Source organism: Sitophilus oryzae, unplaced genomic scaffold (genome assembly GCF_002938485.1).
Source record: "Sitophilus oryzae breed Bouriz unplaced genomic scaffold, Soryzae_2.0 scaffold_2006_pilon_pilon, whole genome shotgun sequence".
Classification (NCBI taxonomy): Eukaryota; Metazoa; Arthropoda; class Insecta; order Coleoptera; family Curculionidae; genus Sitophilus; species Sitophilus oryzae.
Window position 1 is genome coordinate 1,100,887 of NW_022146732.1, and position 25,974 is coordinate 1,126,860.

The 25,974-nt window shown below is 32.4% G+C and overlaps 3 protein-coding genes across 3 annotated transcripts in view; 2 read left to right on the top strand and 1 right to left on the bottom strand.

Moving 5' to 3' along the window:
* LOC115883870 (ATP-dependent helicase brm-like) overlaps window positions 1–25,974 on the top strand; it is a 220,412-nt gene that overhangs the window by 17,417 nt on the left and 177,021 nt on the right. The gene's annotated exons all lie outside the window — the stretch shown is intronic.
* Window positions 1,590–24,270, bottom strand: LOC115883874 (inositol monophosphatase 3-like). Its single transcript, XM_030902289.1, has 5 exons — window positions 23,969–24,270; window positions 18,472–18,602; window positions 18,155–18,414; window positions 5,560–5,668; window positions 1,590–2,180 (listed from the first exon to the last, which is right to left on the bottom strand). The coding sequence occupies exons 1-5, from the start codon at window positions 24,032–24,034 to the stop codon at window positions 1,889–1,891; spliced, it is 858 nt and encodes a 285-aa protein (XP_030758149.1). The 5' UTR covers window positions 24,035–24,270; the 3' UTR covers window positions 1,590–1,888.
* Window positions 15,550–17,076, top strand: LOC115883871. The gene is made up of 2 exons (XM_030902285.1): window positions 15,550–16,691; window positions 16,773–17,076. Exons 1-2 carry the CDS (start codon window positions 15,568–15,570, stop codon window positions 17,068–17,070), a joined length of 1,422 nt encoding a protein of 473 aa, XP_030758145.1. The 5' UTR covers window positions 15,550–15,567; the 3' UTR covers window positions 17,071–17,076.

The following is a 25,974-nucleotide window of genomic DNA, read 5'->3' on the forward strand; positions in this document are numbered from 1 at the left end:
TGGAAATGGTGGAGCAGTATAATGGCCAACGAGGTTCCTGAACGTGTCACCAAGGGGCGGAGGCTAAATTACTTGACGTCATTTGTAAAAGCGAAATCAGTACACCTCAGCATTTACAGAAAAGAGTACAAAATGCATACGGAAGTATAAGAAGATCTCTTAAAAGGACTATACATAAAATTGAACAAAAATAAATGGGTGCAATAGGGAGGGTGGTAATTAAATAAACCCTTTCGAACATGTAGAGCAATATAGCACGTGTTTGTTGAAGTTGATATATTTATAATAACTACTAATTACGATTAACTGATTAATATTATGCATAATATTAGATCGTACATTAAGATTTCAAATTCACAGAAAAAGTTAAAAATAATATATTTTAAATTGCTGACCTGGATATTACTTATTTGAATCTTTCAATTAGCTCGATTTTCCATATTCAATGTTAATTAACGCTCATCAATATTGTTGCGATGAATATGATCACGTTAAATAATAAAAATCCAGTCCCGTACTTGAAATTATTTTAAATAATAATTAAACAGTTTTGTTGATGTTAAGTATCCAAAACAAAAAAAAAATACAAAGTGTGGCATATCGTTATACCCAGGAGACTGAATTCTTTTAAAAACTCAAATAAAAAATGCAGGTCCGTATATAAAAAAAATTAGTCGGCCTCTGTACCTCACAAATTATCAGCTAATTTGAAAATCTAAAAATACTATCAGATAGCCCTAATAGAGTGGTTATGAGAATGTGCAATTAGTTTTTTGATTTTCTGAAAAGTAACGGCAGGAAAAAATAAAATTGATTTTCAAAAAATCCGTTTTTTTTAAACTATGTTTTCCTGATTACGTTTTCTCTCGATCATATTGTACCTATGATAGATACAATACTATATAGCGGAGTTATATATGATGTATAACTATATGGCGGATACACGATCGTGTCGGAAACACGATCCACACGTACTGGCGTCCAACAATTTTGTATGGTACTAGCCTTGTATATAAACAAGGGTACTAGTTATTACAATTTTAATATAATACCTATTCTAAAGTAGTATTATTATTAGTTAGTAAGTTATTGTAAATGTTTAATTACAATTTCGATATAAAAATAGTTTGGTATTAAAAATTACTTTTAAAACCATACAATAATTAGACTTTATTTTTTTATTTTGAATAAATTTTTCCCACGCGTTAGCCAATTTATGTTTTTCTACAATAGTCGTATTTTCATATTACAACTTTTTTATGTTATAATCGTAAAATTTTTAGAATATAGAATTAATAATATAGAATATTAATATAAAATTTTAGTTTAATATTTAAGTAAGATTTCTTTTATCAAAATTAGATATTTAAATTTATAAAAAAACATGTCATCTAGTCTAAACAGTGAATTAAGAAAGGAAATAATACAATATTTTTATTTCTTTATTGAATTAATAATAATTAAAATAACTTGTCACTATACTTGGAGAATTGATAATATTTTATATCGTAAATATACCGTATGATCGAAAAAAAACGGCGTCCAGTTGCCTTGGAAATGAATATCGATGAAATTCCCCATATATTTTTACTTATAAAATGACAGCGATCTTTATTTCATAGCCATTGCTGACGCCGTTTCTTTTCGATCATATTGTATAATATGCATCTGTATTGATTAATATAGATATTTTCAGTAAGCTTAAACTTGTGGTCTTTGGGACTGACCTGGAAATGACGACTATTTTTTAATTAATTACCTACGTAATTTATGTCTTTTATAATCTTAATATAAAAATTGAATCTTGTTTGATTATTGCTGTATTGATTATTTCAAGTAATTTCCATTTCTGAAAATAATTTACACGTAAACTTGTTTAAGTGAACAATTAGGGCACAAATGCCTGATTGCGTTTAACAGCTTCATTCATTTCCATATCCGCTATTCTTTCTATCTCTAAATAATCCTGGGCTAGTTCTCTGGATGATGTCGCCAAGAAATTTGGTTTCATCAGGTCAAATTCCTTTCCTGATGAATCAATGACGAAACCACCCGCTTCTCTTACTATCAGGGTTCCGGCAGCGGCGTCCCACGGGTACAATCCGTCGCATTGGTAGGCGTCAAACCGTCCACAGGCCACGTAGCATAATCCCAGAGCCGCACAGCCAAAACACCTAACTCTGAAAAAATTGCAGTATTAAGTACCGTATGATCGAAAAAAAAAACGGCGTTAGCGATGGCTATGAAATGAAGATCGCTGTCATTTTATATGTAAAATTATATGGGGAATGTCATTGATCGTCATTTTCAAGCCAACTGAACGCCGATTCAATTGAATGAACTGTGTGAATTAATTTGTTAATTAATTCTAAGCGGTGAATCGAATCTTACGATTCATTTTTACTACTCGTTCAAATGCCCACCTCTATTAAGTAGTCTTCCAAATTATAGCAAAGATCTTAGGTAATATTTTAATATAACAATTCTTACTGATAATAATAATAACAATAAATAATATGTCTTACTAAATTACTTAAACAAAAGTTGTAGAGAATTTAATTCTCTACCAATTTGTTTCTAACTTTTTTGTCGAAAAATGCAAAGAGGGCGCACAAAACGCAAACAACTAAATCCAAGATGGTGGACACTTCCCATATCAAGTATATGGGGAAGATTCAAGGACTATACAGGTTGTTAATTTGTTTATTACTCGCGGCAAGAGCTTTATGATTGAAATACGGCAACCTCGGCCCGCTCGTCGATAGACGACGCGACTGGACGAGTCGGCAGCAGAGAAATAGAAGGGATAGAGAATGAGCGTCAACATGCGCAGAAGGTCTAATCAAGTTGGACGCCATATTCCAGGTCTCCATGTCATTTTGTATATAGGTGGTAATCTATAAGTAATCAAATATCAATTTGCTGTTTTCAACCATACGGGGGGCAATTTAAATTTAGTGAAAATCTATCATTTATTATAGTTAGATAACATTAATATGATTTATTTAATTATCATCAGTTTCAAAACTGCGTACAATATTGGTATATAATACACTAAATATACGAATAATATATGACAAAAGACGCTACGGCCAGATGATCTTTTCTTAGTCGTTAAACACTCGAAATGCCATTAAATAAATATTTACAATTATTTCATGTTTACTTGTACTGAATTACGCGTTTCAATTTAAAATTTTTGCAAATTTGGTAAAAATTGTTCTAAACAACTTTTTGTTCAAGTTGTATATTCATAAAACATTTGTTCATAATTATTTTTGATAATTACCTTGTATTTTTAATATAAACCTAGAAAAAATATGTTTTTGTTTTATTTTTTTTATTCGTCCCTTCAAATTGTGTTACAAAAACTGTTACATAACATGTCCTCTAACAAATATTTTCATAATACATAAACATCAGTGATTTTATTAAGGATATTATTATTAGTATTTATCCTGGATTTTGTCGACAATAAAAACTCTAAATCTTGTAATAGAACATCAATTTTATATTTCGTAAAATTATTTTGATACAAATTCAATTGGTCAAAATTCAAGTCATTAATATATTGATAAACAACCCAAATTATTCCTGAATATTTTATTATAAAAAAAACTGTTACCGGTAAGTTTGTAAAACACATTATGGTTTGTCTTAATACTAGAAAAAATCATTTATTTTTTGCACAAAAGAAGCTTGCCGATCCTTATTTGTCCATAACAAAATTCTGTATGTACAACATACATATACCTAATTTATTATTAAGAAAATTAGATTATATGATCTCAGAATTTTAAGAAAATTTTTTTAAGATAAAATAGTTTCTTCTCAACTGTAATACTTTGGCCTGTATTTTATCTATTTAAAAACATGGGATTGACAATCCCCTTCCTAAAATACATACTGGAAGGTACTGATTAAGTTTCATTGCATCAAATACCTTTGCTATAAATCCTGGCTCACAATTTAAGGCCATTGCAAAATGCTTTTGACCTTCATCATAGATTTTACAAGAATAAAAGTGTAATATTGAAACAAACACTCTTAAAGTAAAATGGTAAGCTTCATGACTAATAGTCTCATTTTTAACACTCTTTAAATGTCATCTCGTTAACAATTAAGAATATCATATGATTTTTCTCAGTGATTTGTGGCACAGATACAAATTAATATATGCCCCATAACAGTTTTTAAATAAGAAACTTCTGCCTACAGATTTAATTTTCTTATTGGCATAATACCCTTTCTTCCTATATAAATCTTGCCATTTTTTCAGTCCAATGTTCCTTGTTTTTACAGTTGTAGGAATACTAAAAATGTTGACTATAGAACTCGATACTATGTTTGAAAAAGCCTTCATACCTGTAACTGTGCATAAATCTAATTAGCTGAATTCTTCTCCTTTTGACACTCTGAACACTGCTGCTGCCAATGTTAGAAATATTTAGCACAAAACTACAACAAACTTTACAATAAAAATGTTAAATTTTCGCTGTTCGATTAAAATAACCTATCTTATGTTTTCTTTTCCTCCAAATAATCTTCTTGTCAAGTAAGGACCAATCTGTTTGCCTGAGTGAATATTTGACATATTTCTGGTACACTTGAACTTGTGCTTTCATGGACACTATAAGAGTGCACTGTTTTACAGAAGCACGAACATTGATTCCAAGTATCTTCTTCCTCCACATGTAATAAAAACATCCTCTTCAAATGGCCACATCACACTTGGTTTTTGACCATTCCCAATTACAATCACGATTTTTACAAATCGCCTTTAGGAAAACTAAAAATAAACAGTTTTGGATCATCTGTAAACACGATTATGTTGTATAAACTTACACATGAAAACTAATCATTTTTCCCGGCGTATTAGCTTTCTTAGAATGACTATGACAATATACAACAAGCCTTTTTGAATTAGTGTTTAGAATAATTGAGATAATAATAAATTTTAACTAGATAAAAACACAAACGAAAAAAAACAAAACAAACAGATGTCAATTGAAGAGGGGAAGTGACAGCGAGACCTGGAAGATGTCTGCCATCTTGCCGTCGACAAAAATTTGGATGCGCACTCGTCGAAGCTCATTCTTCCACTTCCATATCTCTGGTCGGCAGAAAGCCCTATAAGTGCATGCGTTCTCAATAGGCAGTGTTGCGATTCTGTTCCCCTATACGTAACTGTCGAGTTAACGACCTGTGTATGTTCTAAATGACTGTTCGATCGCGTCAAATCGTCGCCGTAGATGCTTAAATCAGGGACCTCAGCTCGTGCGTCAGAGATATACCTAGATGACGTCAAAAAATTGACAGTATGGGAAGTATAGGAATCGAACTATCCTTATCTCTGTAGCATCCTTGGGCAAGACTATGATTTTGTCATCTAAATATGAAATAGAAACTAACTGCATCAATAGTTCCGACTGTCTAATTTCTAACGCAAAATATGTTGACGAACTTTCCCTATTTCAATTCGAACCACCCTGTACTTTTACCTTTTATGGAAAACATTTTGTTTTTATATAAAAAATAAAATATTTAACTTTGACTTACCCCATCACTTTTGGCAAGAGATGTTTTAATCTGAACATGTATAAATTGTAGAAGTAAGTTCCCATTCTACCCATGGATATTTCGTAATTAAATAATGATTGTGTATAATCTGAAAGGGAAATAGAGACATGGGTTCAATAACTTGCTTAACCTGTAACCATATAAGCGATACCAATCAAACTTTTAGTTTCGAGGGCGCGATTTTTAAATATTGTTGCCAACCATAAACATATTCGGCGCCGGGCTGACGGAAATATGTAAAAGTGGACAACACTGTGCTGGTCAAGCTTAATCACGCGATTCAAAGTTTATTTGGTATGATCGTTGATTGAAGATGCCCAACCTTATGGGCTATTTCGTGGCACAAAACCTGTGCGAGATGTTGCCGGCGTTACCGTCAGCCTGTCAGAGAATTGCGAGATTTAGTTTAGCTCTGCGCCGCTGCACACTGATTTTACGGTGCAGCGGATAAAGGGGGTTGTTTTTTTACCTTAACTTTAGCACCCTGTTCAATAATTTCGTTTGTAAATTTTTCTAAAATGTAATTTTACGGTTAGAACTATGTCTCCTGAGCATTTTGTTTTTTGGATCATGTCAATACATGCCTTGGTTAAATTTTAAGAGCGAAATGAACTTGCCACCAAAAATTTGCAATTTTTTCAATTACCATTTCTTTTGAAGTTATTTTTCAATATGACGAGGCGGCTTTGGTGATTATTGTGAACTATATACTACTATGAACTGCCCATCATGTTCAGCGTTTGGGAAATGCTTGTTAGGAGGTTTAGAGGTCGCGAAGCGGTACCAGCTTCAATAAATGAACTTCGTTTGGTTCTTAAAGAAGAATGGGAAAGCATAACGCAATAATGATATATGCAGCCTCAGTGACAGTAGGAATGGACGTATACAGGCAGTTGTAGCAGCCAAGGGAGGTAATACAAAGTATTAGTGTATTTTTTACATTTTTTTTTTCTGTTTGTATACTTGAGTATTACAGATGTTTTCTTTAACATCGTTAGTTTGGTTATTGTTATGATTGTTTATTAAAACCAGGACTGTATTGTTAATTGTTAGTCTTTAACGTGTTTTTTTTTTAATTTAGTATAGAGTATCCAATGCTGCGGAATATAGCGTTATGACAATGGTCACCAAAACCATCTCGTCATATCAACAAATTACATCAAAAAGTAATGATAATTGAAAAAATTGCAAATTGTTGGTAGCAAATTCCTTTCACTCTTAAAAATTAACCAAGGCATGTATTGACATGATCCAAAAAACAAACTTACTTACTTTTTCGTGTCCGGACAATAAATATCTATAATATCTAAAATATATAAGTGTAATTTAAAATTATTTAGCCCAATACCGAGCAATGTCTATAGCATTTTCTTCGGCGTTTCATAAATCTTCTATGCTACAGGTATGAGGGAAACTTCTGCAGGACAACCGATGCTCCATATTTCGGTTTTCGCCACATTCACAGTCCGTGTCCTCGACGTCGATAAGCCCCCATTCCTCCTGTTCTAATTCGGTTCAAGGACTTCCAGGTGGCCCAATCAAGATGTCGGCCGGTGGGATATTTTTCCTTAAGAGGGTAATCAGATGGTGGACCTTCTGGAACAGCTTTTAAGAAGTTTTTTCGTGACCGGAGTCTGCTCGGTCCCTGGAACTCCCCATAAAGTGGATGGCGATCATCGAACATCTGTTTAAACATTTCAGTATATTCGGTCGCTTTGCGGCGCTGTGGGGGGGGGGGCTGCAAAACCGGAGGCTCTATAAAATTGAGGTAGACTTGTTGCTCTCATACACCCGGTTGTTATTCGACACGTTTCATTTAAAGCAACGTCAACTCGTTTCGCATGGCTCGATCTGCTCCATACAGGGCAAGCGTATTCGCCTGTTGAAAAACATAGAGCCCGTGCCGTCATTCTTAAGACCGAGGGATTTGCACCCCACTTGCCTCCGGTTAACCTTCTTAAGATATTATTTCTCGCGTTGACCTTTTGTCGAGTTTTCTGACAGTGGTACCTATATGTTAAGGTCCTGTCTAATATCACACCGAGATATTTAGGTGTTTCTGTGTGTTCCAGTGAACTACCTCTCCACAGAACATTGAGTTTTATCGTAGCCTCTCTATTGCGTAGGTGGAAGGCAGAAACCTGCGTCTTGGAAGGTTTGGGCTTTAGTGAGTTTTGGTCGTAGTTATCATTCATGGTGTCAAGTGCAGCTTCCAGTTTTAGTTCGATGCTGTGAAAGCTGGTGTCAGCTATTGCCAGGTCGTCAGTGATCAGCCTATCCTCAAATCCCCTCTCGATATGCTCAGTAAGGACCAAGACTTGCCCAGTGCATGATTTTCCTGGCCTAAAGCCCGCTTGATGAGATTAAGTTTTGATTACACGATCTTCTCCATGCGACCGAGAACCATTCGATCATATAGTTTGTAGAGATGGCACAGCAGCGAGATCGGCCTATAGCTACTGGCTAGTTCTGGATCTTTGGCCGGTTTCAGGAGAGCCACGATTTTTGATTTGCGCCAAAATTTCTGGATTTTGTGGCTTTCGGTGCATTCTTGAAACAATTTTAAAACCCACGTTTTTGTTGCTGGGCCGAAGTTTTTAATCTGCTCGGTACAGAGATCATCTACGCCTGCTGCCTTCCCATTTTTCATACTGTCTAAGGCGTTGTTGAGTTCTTTTAAACTATATGGATGTTCCAGGATGTCAATATCGTTTGCTCGATCTCTCTCTAATTTTGGTATTCTAATTCTTTTTTCGGGGTTTCCATTCTTCAGTAGCTGGTGGGCAATCTGGTCAGGTTTGATGTTACTGATTTGTTTCCTTTCAATTGGGTCACCATCAAGTTTTTTTAGGAAATTCCATGCGATCTTACTACTGTAGGTCATATCAATTTGCTCTAGTTTGTCTATCCATCTCTGCTGTCTGGAATTACTCAGTTCTTGAATCAGTATTGAGCCACATTCAAGGGTGTCTTCACTGAAAGTGTCTCTCTCAAAGAGTTCTTCGTATCTAGTTAGCTGTTCTCTAGAATCGTTGGAAAGACCAGGAATATACTGTTGCCTGCATCCCCTTGGTATGGTATTTCTTGACACTAACCTCACCAGTTCATTAAACTTTTCGTAGTGTTTTGGTGTGGGCTTCAGGTCACTAATAGCTGAGTCCAATTCATTTGAAAAATTCTGCCAATTGGCTTTTTTTGAAATTAAACCGACGCCGACGCCTAAATGGAATAGTTGGTGATCTGACGGCTGCATATACGTCAATTCCTATTGGTCTATGCTGACTTTTAGGTATGGGATTGTAGACTCTTTTGACACTTTGTCCTTCCAATGGGGAGTAGTGAAGCATAAATCGGGGTTATATCCACGTTTCCAGATATTTACTATGGAAAGAATGTGGGAGTTTGGTGTCATGAATAAGGGAAAGGTCGCATGATTCTGCCCACTCTTCGACAAGATTTCCGTTCGTGTCGTATTCTGTATATCCCCAAGCAGGGCTATGACTCTTAAAGTCACCCAAGACGAATCTAATCTTCTGAGAATCGAAATTCGTTGGTGGTGTAAAGATAAAGGTTTCTGCTGGAGGTTTGGAGACGGAGGTGTAATTTCCAATTTCCACTGTTAATATTTCGATGTTATTTGTATTTGATGACCCAACTGATGTAATTCTTTTGTCAGGTTTCACAAAGATTGCACTCCCGTATTTATTATGGGGCAATTCTATGGCTAGCCGCATTCCAGGGATATTAGGTTGTTTTTGCGTATGGTCCCTGTGTGTCTCCTGAATGCAAAGAACATCGCAGTTGTTCATGCTGCAGAAATTGGATAATAATTCCAGTTTGCTATTCGTAATGCCCTCTATGTTTATGGTCGCCATCGTCAAAGTCGGTTCTGAAAAGAACCGTTGATGATTACTCCTCATGTCGCTAAGATACGCTTCGTACACTTCGCTTTGTACACTTTGGTCCGGTGGTAGAAGGATTGGCCGTCTAAAATAAGACGTTTCCAGGGGACGCCAGCAATAGTATTTTTTGTTTTCAAAATTTCAGACACTATTGCAATCGTGGAGGCTCCTTCCGTGTCCCCCCAAAAAACAAAATGCTCAGGAGACATAGTTCTAACCGTAAAATTATATTTTGGGAAAATTTACTCACGAAATTATTGCACAGGGTGTTTTAAAGTTGAGGTAAAAAAAAGAACCCCTCGATTAACCCTGTATAATATGCCAAACACTACAGTAGTTATGTATCCAGCCTTCATTGTTCAATAATGCTGATGCAAGATACCCTTTAATTATAAATAGCGAAGACAGGACTTCAAACAACGGATTGATCTATCGACAGCAGTGCAGAACGAATCTCTGCCCGTCACCATATCAATTTTTTCTATTGTTAATTAAATAAGTTAAAAGTAAAATATAAACTAAAAAGTAGTAAATAAATCTTTGGTTTTCTGAGTTAGAATTATTTTTTAAAAATGAATTTTTAATATTGGTAAACATAAAGTGGCGCAGTCATCGGTAGGATTGGAAAAGAGAAATTTTTGAGAAAAATCATCTCTTTTGCTATCAAGCATTAATTCCAAGAAAAGAACTTCGTGCATCGTGCAAGAAGAGGAACCGCTGGAGAGAAAATAGAGACAGACTACGGCACTTCTAGGACCAACGAAGTGGGTCACTCTATTCGCTGTATCTCCCGGTCAACGTCAGAAAAAAAAGAAAAAAGAAGCTATGGTGAGAAGACTACTCATGTAAGTACTTCCTGTCCATGTCAATTCCCTCGTTATCACCTAATTCCTTGGCGGAAAGTAGCGAAAATAGCGAGTTAAATTTAAGCGAATTAGATTTAAGACAAGAAAACGTAACTAGAAACGCGGATTTAGATTTAACAGATTTATTATCTAGCTTATCAATTAATTCTCCTAAGTTAAGTTCTAAAGATAAGTTTAATTTTAATTTAGAAAAACCAGAAAGCTTAAACATGTCAGCACCACCGCATTTTGATGCAAAAATTTTAGAAATTGTACCTAAATTCGATGGTAATCCATTAGAACTATCATCTTACTTAGAGACAGCTAATACTTTAATTTCAAATTTTTGGGATACTAGACCAGATCATGTAAATTGTGTTCAAAATGTGACTATTATTTATGGCATATATTCAAAATTAATTGGCAAGGCTAGAGAGGTTTATAGTATTTCTATAAATAAAGATTGGCAAAGCATTAAAACTTCTTTAATTGCTCATTTTGGAGACCAACGTGATGAAAATGGCTTGCTTTTTGATTTAGACCAATTAAGACAAACAAATCATGAAACACCACTACAATTCCACACTCGTGTCATGTCTAATTTAAGTGCTTTACATAATTATATCGACACACACGAAACTATTGAAGCAACAAAACAATTAAAAAAACAATTTTACAACACCCATGCATTGAAAATATTTTTAGCAGGTTTAAAAGAACCATTAGGATCTAGCATTAGGGCTATGAGACCAGAATGTTTGGCTTCAGCACGACAATTCATAATTTCGGAAAATAACATAAGACATTTACAAAAACCACACATACCACAAGTCACACCAAAATTTAATGTTCCAACATTCACACAATATTTTCCAAACCAACCCTTCCAAAATCAACAATTTAATCAATTTAATCAACCTTTTAGACAGAACTTTCCAAGTAATTTCTCAAGACAAACCAAACCTGTCTTTCCTTCTCAACCTATTGATATAAGACCGAGGCAGTTACCACCGCCCAAATTTTTCACAAACAAACAAGTTTTTGGGACTAATAAAAATACCAATGTCTTTAAACCTAGAAATATCCCTCAAAATCAATTTCCAAAACCTACACCGATGAGCGGAATATCTCACGGAACTTTTCCAAAACCCCCCGTAAATCAACAAAGATATTTTAATCCACCTCATTTTGTTTTCGAGGAATTGCACAACGTAGAACAAAATAACAATGAGCCTTATATTTCAAACAATGAGTTCGAAGGTTATCAATATTCCTATCCCGAACAACAGTACTACTCAGAGTCGGAATATGCTGATACACACACTATAAATGAAACTCAAACATATGATGACACAAACCAACCACATACATCATCATACAATGAACAAAATTTTCCCGACATCAACGAAAAAAACCAGAACACGTAGAAATTCACTCGATATACGATAAAAAAGATTTACCATATATTCAAATTAAAAATCCTCCTTTAAAATTATTAATTGATACCGGTGCAACTAAATCTTTTATAAATCCAGAAAAGGCTGAAAAATACTTTTATAATTCAATAAAAAAGGAACCATTTACTATATCATCAATTTTCCAAACAACAACTAGGAATCACTGTATAGAAATTCCAGCTTTTGATGAATTTAGATCAAAACAAAAAATGAAATTCTATCTTTTTAAATTTCATCACTTTTTTGACGGCTTAATAGGTTACGAAACATTAAAAGATTTAAAAGTTCAATTAGATTTGAATAACTATAAATTAAAAACACCTTTTAGTGAAATTCCTTTATCTCACTACGAAGCAAAAAATAAACTTTTATTTTTCGCTCGAATTGAATCAAAATCTATCGAACAATTAAATATTCCTGTTTCAATTTCTAATGGTCAAATAAGTTTAGAAAATACAAATATTTATAATTGTTTTATCCCAGCCTGTATAACAGTTTCTAAAAATAATTATGCACCAGTAGAAATTCATAACAACACCGACGATATTCAAGAAATATGCTTATATAGTCCAATAAAAGTTAATAGCTTAGATTTAAATAATTTCGAATTATATAATTTTTCTATTAATAGTCCTTATTCAGATGGTCATACTGATATAAGTTCACTTATTAGAACTGATCATATGAATAGAGAGGAACAAAGCAAACTTTTAAAATTATGTTATTCATATTCAGATATTTTTCATAAACCAAATATACCCTTAACATTTACTAATACTATAAAACACCAAATTAAGATGAAAGACGAAATTCCTATATACACAAAATCGTATCGCTATCCATTTATACACAAAGAAGAAGTCCAACGACAAATCGAAGATATGTTGAATCAGAATATAATTAGACCAAGCGATTCACCATGGTCGTCCCCGATATGGATCGTTCCGAAGAAAGCAGATGCTTCGAATAGGAAAAAATGGCGTCTAGTTATCGATTTTCGAAAATTAAACGAAAAAACAATCGACGACAGATACCCTATTCCGAACGTATCAGATATTCTAGATAAACTTGGTCGCTGTCAATATTTTTCGACACTAGATCTTGCAAGTGGATTTTACCAAATAGAAATGCACCCAGATGATATCAAGAAAACAGCTTTTAGTGTTGAAAATGGGCACTACGAATATTTACGTATGCCCTTTGGCCTAAAAAATGCCCCAGCCACGTTCCAGCGTGTGATGGACAACGTTTTAAGAGGAATGGTCAACAAAACATGTCTCGTATACATGGACGATATAATAGTATTTTCGACTTCTTTACAAGAACACCTCGTAAATTTGAAAAAAGTATTTGATAGATTACGAGAGAGCAACCTGAAAATTCAGTTAGACAAATCAGAATTTTTACACAAAGAAGTAAAATTTTTAGGACACATTATTACCCCTAACGGAATAAAGCCAAATCCAGACAAAATAAAAACAATTGAGAATTTTCCTATTCCAAAAACTGTAAAACAAATAAAATCATTTCTCGGACTTTTAGGATATTACAGAAAATTCATTCAGAATTTTGCAAATTTAACTAAACCATTTACACAGTGTCTTAAAAAAGGAGCTAATATAAATATAAAAGACCCAATTTACATCAAGACCTTTGAAGATTGTAAAAAATTATTAAGCAATGAACCATTATTGCAATATCCAGATTTTAATCAAGAATTTATTCTTACAACGGATGCTAGCAATATAGCTATAGGAGCAATATTATCGCAAGGAAGAATCGGAAGTGATAAACCTATTGCCTATGCATCAAGGACGTTGAACAGCTCTGAACAGAACTACTCGACAATTGAAAAAGAGCTACTAGCTATAGTATGGGCTACAAAATACTTTAGACCCTATCTATACGGTAGAAAGTTCAAAATAGTTACTGATCATAAGCCTTTACAATGGCTAATGTCATTAAAAGAACCTCATTCTAGATTAGTAAGATGGCGTCTCAAACTGGAAGAATTCGATTATGAAGTAATTTACAAGAAAGGTAAATTAAATGTAAATGCAGATGCTCTATCTCGTATTGAAATATATCCAACAGAAACAAATGTAGCAACACCTCCTATACTAAGAGATATGGAAAGGTTCAACGAAAACCCTTCACTATATGAAGATCCACAACCATCAACGAGTAGACAAGCAGACAATGAATCTATCGTAGGACAAGTCGACCCTGAAGAACGTTCTGATTTAGACACAGTTCACACTAGCGCGGAAGACCCTATTTTGACAATAAATATTTCTGAGAAACCTTTAAATTATTTTCTATGTCAAGTAATTTTAACTGAAGTTGATGTAAACCCAAGAATTGAAATAAAGAAAATATTTGGTCCACCTATCAATAGAACTCGATGGCGTATATATTTTCTAAAAGAAACCTTTACACAACAATTAATAAGTTTTCTTAAAGAATATGCCGAACCAAAAAGACAGTATGTCTTTTACTTTGAAAACGATAATGATGATCAAAACTTTTATAAAGAAATGTGTAGAGTTCTTCCTCAGATATTTAAAAATTCTAGTTTTAGACTTTTAAAAACAAATAAAATTTTACAAGATATCACTCGTGAAAATTCACAACAAAGTTTGATAAAATTACAACACGAAGGCATAACAAACCATCGTGGGATAAAAGAAACTATCGACGAATTACGGATTAAATATTACTGGCCGAAATTAAGCGATGACGTCAGAAATTTTGTTAATAATTGTACTATTTGTCAACAAGTAAAATATGAACGACATCCACCCCTAATTAAATTACAATTAACACCAACACCTAAAAAACCATTTGAAACTATACACATTGACACATTTAAATTTGATAACACAATTGCTTTGACAATTTGTGACAGCTTCTCGAAATTCGGACAAGCTTATGTCATTCCTTCTTTATCAGCTCTACATGTATATCAATCTCTTTTACAATTTATTTCAACTTATAAAATCCCAGAGAATATAATCTCTGATAATGGTATTGAATTTTCTCAAAGTATTCTTAAAGATTTTGCTAAAGTTTATAAAATCAATTGGCATTACTGTTTGGCACAAAACCCGAACTCTAATGCAATTGTCGAAAGATTTCATTTAACACTTTTAGAACATATGAGAACTTTAAAGTTAACTAATCCAAGATTAAACCCCTTCGAAAAATTACATTATTCTATTATCGGTTATAACAATTCTATTCATTCTTCAACAAATAAAAAACCTGTTGATTTATTATTAGGACATTTAGAACTTCGAGAACCAATCGATATTAATAATGACGTGAGAACTGTTAATGAACAATTAGAAACGCATAAAGAAGTAATGAATGATTTATATAAGAATATAGCTGAAAAAATATCAACTGAAAAGAAAAAAATTATCGATAAAAGAAATGAGAAACGTGACCACCCTGTAGATATCGAACCTGGTACTATAGGATATCGTAAACAATCTGAAAGACAATCTAAAACAAATCCCCTGTATAAACCTGAACATATTTTACAAAGCAATGATTTGACAGTCACTACTACAGCTAAAAATAAATATCATAAACAATGTTTTAAAAAACCAAGAAAATTAACTGATAAATCATTGTTACAGATTGACGATTCTCTCACGAATCTTGATGGCACAGCAAATACAAGTACAGAACCTTGACTCAAATCCTGGCATACTTCCTTTTAAGTTAGGAGAGGTCAGTTTAAAAACTGCAACACATACATTTCTACACTATATTGATATGAATGAAATTAATAAGCAAGTTCTTGAAACGAATAAACACTATGACGATTTAAAATTATTAATTGATCAATTTTCAGACGACATAAATCGTATCACACTTCTAAATACTTGTAACAGTTTAAATTATGAGCTAAAGTTAGTAAATTATAAAATTCGTTCATTAATGCCAAATCTAAGAACTAAACGAGGTTTAATAAATCCTCTAGGCTCGTTAGTAAAATTTATTTCAGGAAATCTTGATCAACAGGATGCCGAAGAAATACATAATCACTTAAAAGAGTTAGAAAATAATGAAAATAAGATTATCAATAAATTTAATAATCATTTGTCTCTTTCTAAAATATCTATGCGTAATATGAATAAAACAATGACAGTTTTAATTGATAACCAAAACGCAATTAAATATAAAGTCGAAGAAATAAGAAATACTTTAAACGGTACTCTATTTCATTTTTATCATACATTGGAAATAAATAGTATATCTGGACAAATAAAGAATAACCTTGACATCTTAATGAACTTTCTTACAAATTTAGAAACTTCTATAAGTTTTTCTAATTTAAAGATTATGCATTCGAGTTTAATAACTCATGAAGAATTAAAAGAACTTTTATATAATATGTCAAATATTTATAATGAAGAACAATTACCTTTTAAAAATAAAGATTTCTTAGATTATTATAAAGTGGTAGAAACAAATACATTCTTTTACGAAAATAAAATAATATTTTCGCTAAATTTTCCATTGATACATCCACATCCTTTAGAATATTATCATTTATATTCTATTCCTAATGTTAATCAAACAATAATTATCCCACCTTCAAATTACCTTATCCTGGGAAAACATGAGTATCAATACGACACTGAAGAATGTATGAAGACCAGTACAAAGTATTTTTGCCAAAGAAGTCATCTCCTACCACTACCTCAAAGTGAAGATTGCGTTACGTCAATGCTATCCACTACGAAGAATACACAAACTTGTAATCAAATATCTATCAATATGAAGAATAACATCATAGAAGAAGTAGATCAAATGCATTATATTGCAGTATTTCCAAAAGAAGAAAAAATAACTACTATATGTGAAGAAAAACAAGTAATGGCCCTGAAAGGAACATATTTATTCACATTACCGAAAAATTGTGAATTTATAATGTCACAAGCGACTTATACTAATAAACAAGGAATTATTAGTACACACCCTGTATTGATTTCTGGAATACAGACATTGACAAATATAAATGTTATTCCAATCAAGAAATTAAATATTGAAAAAGTACCCTTGGATAAAATGCATTTAATTCAATTAGAAGAAGAAAACCCAATGGAAAACTTCTACATTCATTCCCATGCAGTGAATTGGACACTTTGGAGCATCTTCTTCATTCTAATTATTTTTGCAACTTCTTATTTCATTTTTAGAAAAAGAAAACTTCAACCGAAGCCCGTTCCCCATCCAAGGATGATTAACGAAACTCAAGTTAGTCCACCCTAGAATTTCTTCTTCGCAGGGAGGAGTTATGTATCCAGCCTTCATTGTTCAATAATGCTGATGCAAGATACCCTTTAATTATAAATAGCGAAGACAGGACTTCAAACAACGGATTGATCTATCGACAGCAGTGCAGAACGAATCTCTGCCCGTCACCATATCAATTTTTTCTATTGTTAATTAAATAAGTTAAAAGTAAAATATAAACTAATAAATCTTTGGTTTTCTGAGTTAGAATTATTTTTTAAAAATCAATTTTTAATATTGGAAAACATAAAGCAGTTTATAAAAAACTTAGTTTACGAATTAAATTTTATATAATTATATACAGCTTACTAAAAAAATCATGAAAATAGGGCTAAAAATAACAAAAATATAACACTTTAAATTTGACCAAAATTTTCTCCGTTGCGTTTTTTACATCTGAGTGTATTATATGATTAAACAAAGAACGGCGTCAGAATTAGTTTGTAAATGAAGATCTCTGTTATTTCACATGTAAATGTCAATAATCCTCATTTCTAAGCCAACTAAAGGACTTTTTTCGATCATACGACATATTCACTACGTATAAAGTAATTTTTAATTTTGTTGTTTATTCTACGTTTAACACGAATACATTTTTAATACATAAACGCGGATTTTTCGTTCAAAGTTATTTTCGTCAAACGTATTACAGATATTACACATTTTAACATGGCAACACTGTCGCTTTCAGTTCCACACCGTCTTCGATATGCCTTCGCTAGCCGAATTGGAGAAAATGAGTGTTTTATGCGTTGGCCGCAGAACGAATAGAGGCTCCACCGTACAACACTTGAGACGTAAGGGGAAATCAAATCAGCCTTGTCACGAATTTGCCCATTAGGTTGCATATCTTCCCAATTCTTTCAATCAACGGTATGATCTATTTAGCTAGTAACGTTAAATATTAACATGAACTTTATTGTTAACGCGATTGTAATTCACGAACCAGTAAGAACTTGATATTATTCTAGAACTAGTGAACATAACTTGTTCCCGAAAAAAATAAAATTTTAATTAAACAATAACTACCATAATTAAAACTATACAAATTATATTTTACCTGTTTGTCCGGTGGTATAAATTCTTTGTCCATTTAAATAAGCACCTTTGTCTTTAATAGCCGAGAATAGCTCGTCCATATGCGGGTTATAGACGATACCGAAAACTTGTTCTTTATTTATAGTCATCGCCACAGAAATACAAGACAACCTTAATTTTCTCATGAAGTTTTCTGTGCCATCTATCGGGTCTATTATCCAAGTTGGGTCGTTCGTCAAAGACCATTCGTTTTTAGCCGAAGACTCTTCTTCGCCTATAAATCTACGAACATCATTATATTGTGAATAAACGTATAGCCAATTATATATAATTATTTACTTATGATTTGGATAGCTTGCTGTGATTTGTTTCTTTAATTTGTCTTCTATCTTCGTATCAAATAGTGTAACAAAGTCACAGTCGAGACCATTTTTTAGTTCTCCCTTTATGTCTTTCGCATCTAAGAGTATCTGTGGAATAATGTAGGTCATAATCAGTTATTGAAATGAAACTTCTTTAAACGCGTTGGGAGTAAAAATTCAAGGCCGTGACACACGACGTTGAATGACGGCCGCGAGACGGCCATGACGCGCGAACTGACGAGGAGATAAGTGAAAGCAGCAATGTTGCCATAGCTACCCCATTCGGGGTAGATGTTCCCCTTTGTAAAACAATTTAACCCCGCTATCTCGTGATAATCTACCCCAATGATAAATAAGCTTGTGGCAACACTGGGTAACGATCTGTGCCATACACGGATAAGAAAATCACTATAATAAACTTGATAATTACCTAACCAATCTTGATTTCATGCATATTTTCGTCGATATGTTTGTACCTTTTGAATAAAGGTCTAGGTAAAGCATCTAGCTCATTTGCCAGCTCAGGATTAGAATAAAGTATAGTAACTCGTATTTTCATTGAAGGACACTGTCATATTTATTTCAAACCAATAATCCACGAGAATATTCGTATAATTTAATAAAATTACTGTGTATATAATAATAATAATGAATTGTTTATAATTGAGCTGTAATTTCGGTATTATTAATCCGGTAAATGATGGAGATAAACAATTGTGATTGATTAAAATTTTATTTTAAAATGAAACTCTTTTGTTAACAACATTTAGGGAATTCGAATCTTTATTCCAATAATGAATTGAATAATGACAAGTGACATCTGTCTAAAAAAGACAGCGATTTAGAGTGACAATTTGGTTATGTAAAATTTAGAGCGACAATTTTGATTATGCAAAAGAAATACATATTCTATGAGTTTACTGGTTTATCCCCAACTAAAATCCCCAATAGGAATAATGAACAAAACATTTAAACAAAAACAGACCAGAGACTATACAAAACAAATTGTTAGTTAGTAGCAGTTAGTAGTAGTCAGAGATATAGATGTAGTAGTATTTTGGTTTAATGGCCACATCTATCCGGCCGAATAATAGAAGAAGTATAATAGCCGGTTTTTTAATAAAAATTAAAAAATCATTATGAAATTATAAAGCTAGAATAGTTTAGAATTAATAGATTTTTTTTGAAATTTATAAAAAGCATTCATAAAAAATATACTCAGGGCTGGCAAAGGTTAGTCTTGGGTCGAGATTTCCGTATGTAAGAAGAGTACAATGCGTTTATAATGTACTGAACAAAGAGAGGACAGTAAACACGTTGCCAGACATATGAAATAAACCGAGAAACTGTGCACATCCCTAAGAGACGTGGAAGGAGATATAGCAGATTTGTCGCAGTTGACCGGTCGACCCAATCAATACCTCTGTCAGTATTTAAAGTTCTGGGGAAAGGTGTACGTCATGCGTTCAGCTTCACGATTTAATTACGTTTCGTGATACTTAATTTGTTCATTTATTAACGAATCGTTGTAATTTTCCCTATAGCTTGAATCTTTTTAAGTGCAAGCTAGATTTTGGTAAATAAATGGCACTTGCATTTTTGGTAAAAATAAGTGGAACTGAGTGGGTGTTCGATAGTGGTCGCGCTATTAGAACTGTGAATTCAAAAATCGATATCTCGAAATCTATTAGAAATAATAGATTGTAGTTTTTTCAAGAACTTTGTTAATATTTCTGCTGTATTTTCTTTGTGGACAGTATGTGAAAATCTTTATCAATAAAAAAAATTACACGATTGCTGAAAATTGCTATGCTATAAAAGTAAATGGATGGATTGTTTACAATTTTTAAATAGAAAAAAACAACCTTATCGAATTTTTCTTATGTAAACATATTGTAAAATATCCGATCTTGAAAATAAAAAAGTTTCAATATCTAAAGTGGTTCTTGAGTTATGGCCTGTTATGTGTTAAAAAGTTGAGTTTTTAAATTATCGCGATTACTGACGTTTTCTCGTTATAAAAAAAATGACACCCTAACGATAGCCTTATAATTCCATTTCAGAGGCTCAGAAACATGTCTAATGATTTTATCTAGATATCTATTGAAAAAAATTCTTTTAAAAATAAGCGGTTTGCGATCGTGATTTTACTTTACTTGATAGGAAAAGGTGTATCGGCAACGCCGCAACAGCACACCGTCGCGCGTCGCGTCGGGCGGTCGCATTTCTCTCACTCCGACTTAATAAGATCCCTATACGATTTACTTCCACACATGTTAATGCCGACCCAAAAGTAACAGTTGCCAGCACGGTATATCCTTCAAACCCTTCAATTTAATAGCTGTTAGTAAGAAGTTTTATTTCAGATATACGCATATAGTGTACAGGGTGGGTCAAATTCGACGCTTTTAAATATAACATCCTTTTCTATAGCAGATAGATATAAACTAATATCGGTGTCTGGAGCTCAATTTTCATCAAAAACATGATGGTGAAAACCGCACATCAATATCTGTTACCGTTTCGGAGATACGGGGTGTTTTTCAAAAATGTGCATTTTTTCAAAAATGTGCATTAATACAAAAAAAAATTGTATTTCTATGAAAACATTTCCAAAGCATCTTTTTACGTAGAATTTAATGGTTTAAGTATATTCTTTTAAAAATTAATTATTTATGAGTTATCAACAGAAAAAATGATTTTTTATTTGGGACACCCTCTATATTTTTAATTAACTGAAAGTAATTTAAAATTACCTTTCCAAAAATATAGCACATTTGATATTTTGTTATAATCCCCTTCGAAATACAGAATTTTTAAAAGTTCGCCACTTTTAACTAGTAGGCTTTGGACCTCCTATTGATGATATGCCCTTAATGGAATTCGAAAACATATTTTTCCAGCAAGACGACGCACCGCCTCCGAACGCTGAAGTTATAAGCAAATTTTTGCAGCCAAATTCAAGAATAATTGAATAGCTATCCAAGATCCCAGCCGTTGGCCGTCGAGGCCGCCTGACTTAGTGCCTATGGATCTAATCCTATGGATATATTTGCGGAAGAATAAAGGTTCCTTATTCTTCCGTATAATCTAGACAAGAATTAGAAATACTCAGCAGTTATGAGAGGGTATCTTTCACCCCTACTGAGTTAGTGAATTCCGCGAGAAATGTTCAAAAATCGCCCCGTCTGTCCATAACAGAAGACGGTCGATATGTCGAACACCTGTAGCAAAATTTCATGTCATGGTTTGCTATTTATTTTTATTGTTATTAGATATAGTTTAAATGTGTTGATGTTGGTTAAATATATTTGAAATTGTTATAAAATTCTGCATCTCTCATAGCAAATATTATTTTCGTTTTAATTGATGCTCACTGCGGCGAATTTTTATATACTCTATATCTCGAAGAGGAATCGAGCAAAATATCAAGTGTGTTATATTTTTAGAAAGGTAATTTTAAATTCTTTTCAATAAATTAAAAATATACAGGCTGTCCCATATAAAAAAATCAAATTTTCTGTTGATAATTCTTAAATTATTAATTTAAAAAAAATTATACTTAAACCATTAGATTCTACGTAAAAAGGTGCTTTGGAAACAAAACAGTGATTTGTTAAAAATGCATATTTTTGAAAAACACCCCGTAACTCCGAAACGGTAACAGATATCGATATGCGGTTTTCACCATCATATTTTTGACAAAAATTGAGCTCCAGACGCCGATATTAGTTTTTGTCTATCTCCTATAGAAAAGGGTGTTTCCATTTAAAAGCGTCGAATTTGACCCACCCTGTACAGGGTGTCCTTTTTAGTTGAAATCATACAGTATCTCTTTTATTCGCGAAGATAGATGGGTCCGGTTTGCACAAACCTTTGCCACTTTTTTGTGAAACGGAAGATGCCGTAAACAAAATTTTCATAGCCCTCTTCGTTTCTGAGTTACAGGGTCTTTTTGAAAATTTTGCAATTTGAGACACAGGGGATCTCTGTTCTTGTTAAAGGTATTGAGACGGTAAAAATTGATTATTGTAGAACTTTTTACGTAGAATACAGTGGTGTAGTCAGTAATTCTATGAAAAGAATATTTTTAAAGCTATGAACTAAAGTTATGTAATATTAAAAGATCATATTTATTAGTAGGTCATGATTGATAAATGATAAATAATAAAAGAAGCTAAAGAATTATTAAAAGTATACTGCTATCTGTCTCTTGTTTTATTTTGAGAGCCACTAATTAATTCTTTATATATTACGGAAACTTAAATCTCTACCGCTATTCGTAAATCTTGGAAGCTATCCTATCGGAACTTTTAAATATTCCTTTAGCTAATTTACGTGAAATATACTTTCAGCAAGATGAGGCTCCCCCTCACAGCTTAACCTAAAACGAAAATATTAGAATTTTGTTAAATTATTATGTCTCAAATCAGTGAATCGGAACCAATGTACCCATATGATGGCCTCCCTGATTCCCGGATTTGTCAGTTCTCGATTTCTGATTTTGCGATTTTTTGAAATATGAAACACTTATATCGTGGCAACTAATACGATGTCGAACACCTGGAAAATGCTTTAATAATGCAAGCTTTTAGATATTTGCAAACCCATCCCATTATTATAAATTGATTATAAATTCCGTTATAAAAAAGAGGAAAATATATTCAGAGGTTCAGTGGTAACATTTCAAAAGTAAAATATATCAATTCCAAATAACATTTTAATATGTGCATGTCTATTTTAGTAAATACCATTTTGATTTTGTTTTTTATCACGGCCTATTTATAAGAAAATTGTATGTTTTAAATATTGCAGTAAATAGTGAAAATAAATATAGAGTAATATATATATATATATATATATATATATATATATATATATATATATATATATATATATATATATATATATTTGAGAAGCGCATAGCAAGGCGGATCATATGATTTATAAATATACAAAGTGTTCCATTTGAAAAAACATAACTAGTTCATATTTTCAAAAATATTTTTTTCGTAGAAAAACAGACTTCGCCACTGTATTCTATGTAAAAAGTTCTACAAGAGTCAGTTTTCACCTTCTCGATATCATCCATAATAACGGAGATACGGGGGCTGTCCCAAATTGCAAAATTTTCGAAAAGACCCTGTAACTCAGAAACGAAGGGGGCTATGAAAATTTTATTGGCAGCATCTTGCGTTTGATAAAAAAGTAGCACAGGTTTGTGCAAACCGCACTCTTCTATCTTCACGAATAATGGAGATACCGTATGATTTCAACCAAAATGGGACACTGTACACACAATTTTTTTTTAATAAATCGTTATTTTACTCTAAGCTAAGACAAAGACTGAGACTAAGACTAGAGATGGTACATGTTTTTCGAAACAACCCTATAATGTAGAGTTAATAAATTAATATTATATCTGTTTACGTGTATATTTATTTTTAAATTAATTACTTAGTTGCATTGCTCACCTTTCCCGCGTCCAAAACTAACGGCAAAATAAAATCGTAGTACTCCTGAATATCCGTTTGGCTCATGACAAATCCGTAATCTTTATTTCACAATGGATTCTGTACAACTGAAACTTGAACGTGCACTTGTGTATTTCTATTGCCATGAACCACTTGATAATATATATTAAATGGCCATGGTTCTCTTTAGTCGCGGTATACAACTTTAAATTTTTATTTAATTATATTTTAATAACTAGTTTAATTTTATATAGCAATTTTATCGACCATATGGTTATGAATGATTTCATTCGACGTAATATGGAAGATATTTTATAAGTTGATACTATTATACTAATTTGTTAGAAAAAAATGTTTTAACAGATAAATATTGACTTATGTTTTTCTCAAAATTATATAAAAGCCCATAATCTGATATATTAAAATAGTGTCATAAAGTTTCAGACAATGTTCAAATAATATTTATAAATTATAATTCGTAAACTTTGGTTAAACCCAGGTTTTTAGTAAAACAATACAGGGTGTAAATTGGTGATAAGATTTTTTTTGAAAATTTTAATTTTTACATAAAGCCACTTGCTGGATCTATCTAATTTAAATTAAATTTAGTAATTTGTTTTGGTGCGCTCGTGCGTGTGTGATTTTTTTTCCATTTTCTTTATTAAAATTATCGAGTAGATCAATGAATCTTCGTTACTATTAATTGAAGAATATAAAAAGTTGCCTATATTATGGGATGTTAAACATTCTTTGTATTATTAAAAAATAAAAAAAAACGCATGGCAAGATCTTGTAAATAAAATTAATATTGAAATTGCTATTCTAAAATTTGTATCTTTTGTGTTATTAAATTTTGTAAGTATTCAAAATCGGGTCTGGTCATTCTTGTAAAGTTTTTGAATTGATCATAACCCTCCTCAGACACTAAGTTGTTGCAGTAAATTATATCGATTTATAAAAATTTGGGTTTGCCACCAGCGACGATGTTTTCGATTTTTCTCTTTTTTAATAATTAAGCTGTGACTAACAATGACTGCAGCCTTGACTATTTCCTAGTCGTCCATTATTTTCGCCAACACAACTCTGCTGGGCGCGCACAAATGGATCACTTCATTCGTCGGAAAATAAGTTTTTAAATTGAACGGAGCCGAGAGCGCGAACGAATACCGTGCGCGCACGCTCAGCTCGTGCGTGCTCAAGTCTAAACGCACCATAATAAAAATTTCAATACGTGTTGCCTAATGTGTACACCCATTCCCACGTCGCAACACGTGGGATAGCGTGGCATCACGTCGGGTGTTGGCTAATGGGGTCCCGGCTTAAATTTTCCCCATTTTATTTTACAGAAAAATGTATTTGAAATTTTTAAAGAACTTCTTAAAATGAAGCAAATTGTTTATTTTGAATGGTTTATACGAATTTGCTCTTGAGTTATAAGAGATACAAAAATACTAAATTGGGCGAAAATTAAAAATAATGCGATCCTGATCAAACAAACATAACAATCACAAGTTATATCACAATATGTCAAATATATTATGATTTTCTTCTACAGAGATCTGTCAAAAATATTCTCTCTGAAAAGTTACAAAAAGTACACTGTAAACATACGAGAATCTTTTAAAAGTTAAATATATTTCGTAAATAAGTAAAAACACACTGCTTCAAAAGAAAATTTATTTATTAATCACTAAACAAAAGCTATTTCTTAATAGATACTTAAAAAATGGATAAAATTCGGCCTATGTTCTTTACCCCGTCCAATAATTCTTGATGTTCGGAATATTATATTATGCTTCTTCAAATTCGCCAAGCAGTGGTACGATGTTTTTCGATTATTTCTCCAAGTATTCTGGTACTTACTTGGTTTCCATATTCCACTTGTAACAGAATATTTAATTCATTTTCACTTATTATTTCTTCATGATCCTTATCAATATTAATACTATTTTAATATCTAGTCTTTAATAATGTTCGCGTTGGAATTCTTCTCTTAGTCTTGAATA

Excerpts from the sequence above, each read along its gene's own strand:
- LOC115883871 (XM_030902285.1), top strand. The coding sequence starts at position 15,568 with ATGAATGAAATTAATAAGCAAGTTCTTGAAACGAATAAACACTATGAC. Across the intron at positions 16,692-16,772 it reads GTAATGGCCCTGAAAGGAAC|ACACCCTGTATTGATTTCTG; the intron begins ATATTTATTCAC and ends AATTATTAGTAC.
- LOC115883874 (XM_030902289.1), bottom strand. The coding sequence starts at position 24,034 with ATGAGCCAAACGGATATTCAGGAGTACTACGATTTTATTTTGCCGTTA. Across the intron at positions 18,603-23,968 it reads TAGTTTTGGACGCGGGAAAG|ATACTCTTAGATGCGAAAGA; the intron begins GTGAGCAATGCA and ends ATTATTCCACAG. Across the intron at positions 18,415-18,471 it reads GCAAGCTATCCAAATCATAA|ATTTATAGGCGAAGAAGAGT; the intron begins GTAAATAATTAT and ends TGATGTTCGTAG.